The 8,239-nt window shown below is 38.7% G+C and overlaps 1 protein-coding gene across 6 annotated transcripts in view; it reads right to left on the minus strand.

Annotated features, from left to right (window-relative positions):
- camsap3 (calmodulin regulated spectrin-associated protein family, member 3) overlaps positions 1–6,415 on the minus strand; it is a 61,742-nt gene extending 55,327 nt beyond the window's left edge. For all 6 annotated transcript variants that reach the window (XM_049476063.1, XM_049476065.1, XM_049476062.1 and 3 more), the window contains exon 1: positions 5,852–6,415. In XM_049476063.1, the coding sequence (XP_049332020.1) occupies positions 5,852–5,984 (133 nt within the window). In that variant the 5' untranslated portion in view covers positions 5,985–6,415. The remainder of the gene's footprint in view (positions 1–5,851) is intronic.
- Between the last annotated feature and the right edge of the window lie 1,824 nt (positions 6,416–8,239).

The following is an 8,239-nucleotide window of genomic DNA, read 5'->3' on the forward strand; positions in this document are numbered from 1 at the left end:
TAAATGAGCCAAGTATTGACGACTACACAAATCCAACTGGATAAATGCAAATTATTGCTATTTTAAATGTGTAAAATTAGAATCAGGTGCAGCACATCAGCTGCAGACCAACAGGCCATGGTCAGAGAGGATTTTGGAGTTTTGTAAAGACTGTATAAAAAAAAAAGAAAAAAAAGTATTGTAAAGACATTTACAAGACATTTATTGAGTGTTCAGAAATACACTGATGCTGAACTAGTGTTATGTCCCATGCAAGCTTAAGAACGCTGCACTGACCTGTGTGATGAGCAAAGACAATTCTAATCTAGGCAATTCTAATTCTAGTCACACTGGACAGATTAGTGGGTGGTATTGCTTTCTATGAAATAGAGCTGGGCAATAAAGAGATATTTTATCACAAACAACATGCTTTAATAAGCATATTAAGATTAAAATCCTGTTAAACTGGCTGATGTGAAGCAAAAATTAAAGGAGGACTAAACCCCCTGATTTTAGCTGACTCCCCCCCTTAGCTTAAATTTGAAAAAGGCTAAAAATGGAAGGGGTAGTTTGGGAGGCATAATGGGTGATGTATGGGTTTAGAGGCTGGGCAAGAGGGGAGGAAAGCTGATTGGCTGAGCTGCAGCAGTAGCAGCAGTGTGCCTTTGATAGCGGTGAGACGCAGATGGTTGGACGTCGTCAGCAGGGAGGGTATTACTGATAGACTGTTTTGCATATTGTGATGTGTCTGCGTACCAAAGTACGCGAACACACCATCCAGACCTATAACACAGTTGAACCTGAGAGGGCGCTGCAGAGGCAGAAATTACCATAATAAAAGCATTTTTTGAAAGGTTAGAAAAGGTTTATAAGAATTATAAGCAGGAATGGTATGTTTCATAACTTCTTATGATCACATTTCAGCTATTAATGGAAAAAATATGGTTTGAGGTTTAGACGCTCTTTAAGAGGGTTATCATAAGGTGTCTTTTTTTTTTTTCCTCACACTTTTAACTAAAAAAAAAAAAAAAAAAAAAACTACCTTTCTTTTTTTTGTATACTGCTACATAGACTACACTGCACTTTGCCTACCCCCTAAACAAGTTAGGCCAACTTCGCTATGAACAACGTGTGTTTGGCTGAACAGATCAGCTCACTTCAGAATCCAGGTTCAGAGAAAACTGATGAGGTCATCAAAGTCAGACAGGAAGATAAGTGGAGTCCTGGCTCAGCAGGATCTCGGCACTCTAGGGTCACACACACTCATACAAACACACACACACACACACACACACACACAGGCGTGCCCAAATGCAGTGAAATCCTCACTGCTCCGGCCAAGCTGGCTTAATCTGCTCCGGTTTTTCCCCCCTCCAGCGTTGTTGTGCGTTCCAGGGAGGGTGACTTTGACCGGAGGGTGTGGTCAAGCAGGCCAGTCGTTCATGCAAAGAGAGTGAGAGAGAGAGAGAGAGAGAGAGAGAGAGAGAGAGAGAGAGAGAGAGAGAACGAATACAAACAGAGCCAGAGCCGCGCGGCTGCTGATTGCATAACTAGTGACACACAAGCCAGGTTGATAAAAGTACAATTGAGTTGGTGTCCCTCTCAGACTCAACCACTCCAAAGCGTTCCACCAGAGCGACCAGAGAACAAGCCCATTTGTTTTCATCCACTGAGACAGCTCTGCTATTCCGAGGAACTGGGACAGACTGGCTCTGTACCTGGAAGTATCATCTGACAGGACGTGTGCAGGACCTTGATGGCCATTTATCTATAATAACACGTCAGCTGTGGCTTTATGGTGCTTAAGTAAACGTCAGCGCTGCTCTTCCCTGAGTTCAAGCTGCCGTTCGGTACGACAGCCAATGAGAAGCGAGGAACAGCAAGTTCAGGAATGCAGAGTAATAAATGAATTCATAGCGGATCATTGACGAAACACAATAGAACATCAAGAACAATCAAAAACACACACTCAGGCCACCTCTTTTATAGTAGCACGGGTATAGTAAGCAAGCTTAGATTTCAGCATTAATTTCAGCTCTCTTATATCTACTGTACCGGTCAAAAGTTTGGACATATCTCTTCTCATTCTCTTAAAGATTTTGTTTTCATTGTATAATTAATATTTAAGACATTAAACCTATAGAAGAACACAAACAAAAAGTGTTAAATCAACTAAAATACGTTTTATACTTTAGATTCTTCTAAATAAGTAGCACATTTATCTTTGAGGACAGATCTGCGCACGCTTGGTATTTTAATCTCAGTGTCTTCATGAGGGAGAAAACTGGAATAGTTTTCTCAGCGTCTTGAAGGAAGGAGTTCCTGGAGGTGCTGAACAATAGTTGCTGCGTTTCCTTCACACTGTGAAGCTCCAGCTCATCCCAAATCACCTCAAATCAATGTTTATCTTTAAAAGCCTTGGAAAGGCTTGTATAGTCTTCAACAACAAAAACAACATGACTAAGAGCTCTAAAGCCAAGGCCCCCAGTTCACACACAGGTTCTAATCCTCTTCCCAGGAGGCCAGCACTACTAACTTGAACAGGAACATTTTGGTTTACATGGGATGGCAAGTGTGGCTGTGTCCTAATTGCATACGACACATATTGTTATTGTCCAATGAAAAACAAGTATCTTTGTGCTTGTCGATTTTTAGTTTACTACATAGTTTAAACACACAAACAGTCCCTGATGAATGGACTTACATACATTCTAGAAAATTACCTGAAGTACGTTATTTTGACATCGACTTCCTTTGCAAGTATTGCAAGTTACGTTTTTTCTCTCTCCTCTAAAGATGCTGTTTTGGAGATACATGTTTTTCATTGGACAGCAACAATATTCACATTTTAATAATGCAAGTTTGGCAAGTTAGATCACAAAATATTAGCAGACTAATCCATTTTCTACATACATCACTGAAAGTTCTATTGCTGCCATCACAGCGGCACTCCCAACAGGTTATGGGTATGTATCGTGAATCTTTAAGAGTATATCATATTAATATTAATGTTCCATACTTTATTTGATTTTAAAAAATCCCCTTTAATCAATCAATAAATCTTAAACAAAGATTGGTTTGATGTAAAACGTTCCACTGTAGAGAAACTTTCCAGCTGGTTCCTTAAACGGTGATCGTAAAAACTTGGACAACAAGGTCTACAATTATAAAAACAACGATTATTTAATATGACCAGAAAAATGCGGTAGCGATAAAAGTAATAATAATAATAATATTAACAGCTGCAGTTAAAAGATCAATAATAACCCTATAATAGTAACCCTAAATACAGTTTAATCCAACCACTTTGTTTTTTACAACTAGATAAAACAACATATTAAATCAGAAGGATACATATTTATGAACAATTCAAATATTCAGATACCTTGTTCCCATCACCACTATAAACCATTCTGACTCTACAGGCTTCTCTAGAACAGAGGATCCCACACTACTCACAACTACTCACAATGATCTTCTGAATTAACCATTTAGTTGTGTAGAAAGTGTGTAAACATGGTTCTAATTTCAACAATTCATTAAAAATCAATTACGATTATCCCAGGTTCACACTCGGTGGAGGTGGGGGTGGGAATCCCCAATAGGGGTGGGCGATATGGCTCTAAAATAATATCATGATATTTCAGGGTTTTTTTGCGATAACGATATACTTGGCGATATAGGAAAACTAAAATAATAGAGGGAATATAGTATAACAGTATAACAGAATAATCATAATGTGGCAAAATAAATAATATAGCATAAAATAATATAATGCATGCATTTAGTGCATGCATATAACCTGCAAACTAAAACAATTATACAACAAATACACCTAAAGCTTCACAGTAAATAATAGACTACTTTTAAGACAGAACATCTCTATTATCTATGGATTTTTAATATCATGATATTTCTGTGTCACGATATATTGTATACGATATAATATTGCCCACCATTAATCCCCAAGACCCAGCCTAAATGAAGTACTCTAATGTTAAATGCCACAAAATGAAATCCGAGGTGCTCAGCCCTCTTCAGAAATGGTGAAACTCCCATTAGACAGCATGATGTAGCTGCATTAACAAAAGGATCAGGGGAAGGTGGGTGTGTGCTCGCCTCACTGACAGGCCAGAGCACACACACACACACACACACAGAGCTACTGTTAGCTAGCTAGTGCTATGGTTTAGCTCAGTAATGAGCACAATAACACTCTAAACACTACAAAAGCCCACAACAGAAGGAAATTCCTGGAGAAAACAGTGTGTGGAACAGTCTATTGTGTAGAATTGGGACTCTGCTGTGGCGGGGCATAAGCCTTAGCAGCATGGGCCAAAGCAGGACACAGTTAGCCAAGCTGGTGCAGTGGGACCCAGCCTTGTTCTCTCCTTCATCCCAGTCCTTCATCTATCCATCAATATTAGCATTTCTCTTTTAGCCTGAAGTCAGAAAAGCTCAATAATGCTAAAAGAGTAAAGCTAAAGCCACAGTGAAGGTTATTCAGCTATTAAATATGCACTTTAAAGTGATTAAAGTATTATATAAACACATCTGCTTTTCCCAGGCAGACAGTCAATCCAATAATAATAATAACAATAATAATAATGGCAAAACTATTATTAAAGCAATACTTATGGTTATTCACATATAGTCACGTGTATATATTAGCTAGCATCTTGTAGATTGGTTTTCTTGTTTTTTATTCTACGGTTTAGAAAAGCAATAATGCTAAATAAAGTAGTGCTAATGCAATGCTTTCAGGGTTACTTATCTTTTAAATATGCATTTTATAGAGATTAAAACATAAAACATAAATACAGCTGATTCTTCCAGTCAGACAGTCAATCCAATAAAAAAAAATAAGAAGAATAAGGATAAAAGTATTACTAGAGCAACACTTATGACTATCTAGATGTATAATATTATTATAATTTTTCTAAGGTTTACAAGAGCAATAATGCTAAATAAAGTAGTACTAAAGCAATATAACGGGGTTATTTGGCTAGCTTTTAAATATAAAATTTTAGTGATTGAAACATAAAACATAAATACAGCTAATTTTCCCAGTCAGACAGCCAATCCAATAAACATAATAAGAAGAAGAATAAGGATAAAAGTATCACTAAAACAATACTTATGGTTATTGAGATATATAATAAAATAAGCATTTTTCTAAGGTTTAGAAGAGCAACAATGCTAAATAAAGTAGTACTAAAGCAATATGATGGGGATTATTTAGCTAGCTTTTAAATATGCATTTTATAGTGATTAAAACATATAAATAATGAAAATGATTTTTCCAGTCAGTCAATGCTCTGAAATATCCGCATTTCTCCTTTACCCTGCTTTTTTAGAAATATGAAATATACTAATAACGTAACTAGCAATAAGTGTGATGCCACGAGTAAAATACTACAGCAATGATTTGAAAGGGCAATTTTGCTTTTACAAAATAAAGGTCTTATACAGCGATTAAATTAAATAAAGACACACAGAGATATCTAATAAGGTCTAGCGTTTTATGGGTGTTTTTTTTAAGATATATTATGGGGTGTAAATAGAGGTGCAGGGGGTATAAATGTGAGGGTCTGCTCACATGGCTCTTTGTGTGGAGCTGTGGAAAAGCGCTGAGTTCACACACAGCCTGCTGCTGCTGCTGCTGCTGCCTGTTCACCTTCAGGCTTTTAGAAGGCAGGGAACAATACTGGGTTAATAACTGTGGTACTGAACTGAGTGGAACACTGCTGTGTGTGACTGTGTGTGTGTGTGTGTTATGCGGGTGGAGTGTGTGTAAGAGTGTGTGTATGGGGAAGGGGGGGTGGAAGGGGAGGCAAGGACCCCCCCTCCAGCTGTAAGCATTTCTCAGTACCTGCATTGCCGTAGGATTTCGCCAGCAGCCAGCCCACACTGCCGCAGATCTTAGCCCGGCTGAAATCGTACTGATCCAAAGGCTTTATATCCGGGACCACGAAAGTCTTCCTCATGGCAGTGGAGTCCACCATAGCGAGTCCGGCCCGGGGGAGGAAAGGGGGGGGAAACCGGGGCGAGATAAAGCCGTGAAAACGGTACAAACAGCGGGATTAAACAGTCATCCCTCCATATCCCATATATCCAGCTTCATTCAGCCCGGAGAAACGCACTCTGCTCCTGCCGAGTCCCCTCCTTCACCTCCTCCTGCTCCTCCTCCTCCTCTTCTCTACAGAGGAAAGGGAAAATACAGCGAGGAGCCTAGCCTGGAAAAAAGTGTCTCTTCCAACCCAAATACTCCCTCCTTCTCCGGCTCTCAGACATCCACACAGGCGCCCAAATCTCCGCCGAGTCTCCGCCGAGTCTCCGCCGCCCCTCCGCAGCTCTGCCTCTCAGTCGCTTCCCTCAGAATGGAGGATTTTTTGACCCCGTTTCTGAGCCCCGCATCGCGGCGCTTCTGGGCGAATCGCTGCGCTGACTGATTTCCAGGTGCTCCGCGCGCCTGTCAATCATCCGCCCGCCGACCAATCACAAGCGCCGCAGCCCAAACCTGCGGAAAGCAGGGGGCGGGATTTAACCCTGTGAACGCCGCCAGCAGGTACGGACGGGCCGGTTCACTTCACCGCTTTCCCACCTTCTATTCCCTCTTAAACAGGTGCAGCCGGAGCCAACAGGTGGAGCCGCCTAGGAAAACACCTAGGAATATACAGCTCTGGGAAAAAATGTGTTTAAATAAAAGGAACATTGTTGTTTTATTCTATGAACTACAGACAACATTTTTTCCCAAAAAAAAAAAAAAAAAAAAATATATATATATATATATATATATATTGTCATTTAGAGCATTCATTTTTTTGACTGAAATAAAAAATGCAGAGCTTTTAGACATCAAATAATGCAAAAAAAGACAACAAGTTATAAAGTATTATAAAGTTTTAATAGTTCAAAAATCAATATCCTTGTTTTTTATCACAGTTTTCAAGCATCCTGGCATCATGTTCTCCTACACCAGTTTTACACACTGCTTTTGGGTAGCTTTATGCCTTTAATCCTGGTGCAAAAATTCAAGCAGTTCATCTTGGTTTGACTGATGGCTTGTGGTCATCCATCTTCCATATAAAATCAAAGTAACTCATTATGTTCAAGTGGACTCTTTATTTTTCCAGAGCTGTACTAACGTTGGCTCCCTATTCCCTAATAAGTGCACAAAGTAGACTAGAGAGATAACTACTGTAGATTAAAAGGGGCGTTCGCGAACTTTTCACTTAGCTATAGGGACTATGATAATTTTTATTTTTCTGTTTAGACTTTTAGATTAGAAATAGTTTTGGACTATTAAATTATTATGGTATATTTGTAAAATCTTCCAGGTATGCTTTTAAGTGTCTCCCTATTCCCTTTGTAGTGCACTTAAGTCTGGGTAAAAGGGAAAATTTACTGATTTTTCTAACAAGTCAGTAAGAAAAACCCTCAAAAAACTTAGTTATTCTTTTAAGTTCTTCCTGTTATCTAATAAGTTTACTTTTACACTGTTTTTTCCCCCTAACAACTAGGACTGACTTTGGGCTAAGCAAAGTCCCTCTTATCACAAAGCTCCTAAAATAATACACAATTTTGTTTTTGTTTTATTATTTTTGTATATAAAATGTTTTATATTTATATGCTGCCATATTTGGAGTCACTAAACACTTCAGGCGTCTGATTTTATTCACCAACACATTGAACAGTTCTGTGGTGGGATGTAATACTAGAACAGAGAGTTTTATTCCAAACCCACTTTAAATAACTTTACTTCAACTTTTCCTCCATTCAATTACGCAGAAGATTTTGAAACTGAATGAGAAAACGAGTCTAAATTTTGGGCTGAATCTCAAATGGCTTCAAATCTCAAATATAGAGCACTAATTAAGCCAGGTCAAAGGGGGCCGTCACCAATTTTACAAAATGTATGCCAGATAACTCAAGCTTAAAATAGATGCTTAAATGTGCTGATCTCTCACACGGTTGTTTGGGGTTTAAGTCTCAGTGAAATCATTAAGGAAAATTGTGCCTCAGTGGGTTACTGATAACAAGTTGTGATAGATTCAGTACCTGGGTTTGTTCAGCTGTGACTAAGGGCCCTGCCTTAAGACCCTCATTTAGACAGTTATGCAAATTTTCCAAAAAACTGTAAGTGTACCACAACTGTTCTAAATCCCAGTGTTTATACCCCAGTTTATCATTGTGAGCATTATTCCACTATCGTTTTTTCATTCATTTTAAAATGCCTAGTTGTAGTCTCTTGAATGAA

This window comes from Astyanax mexicanus, chromosome 3 (genome assembly GCF_023375975.1).
Source record: "Astyanax mexicanus isolate ESR-SI-001 chromosome 3, AstMex3_surface, whole genome shotgun sequence".
Taxonomy (NCBI): Eukaryota; Metazoa; Chordata; class Actinopteri; order Characiformes; family Acestrorhamphidae; genus Astyanax; species Astyanax mexicanus.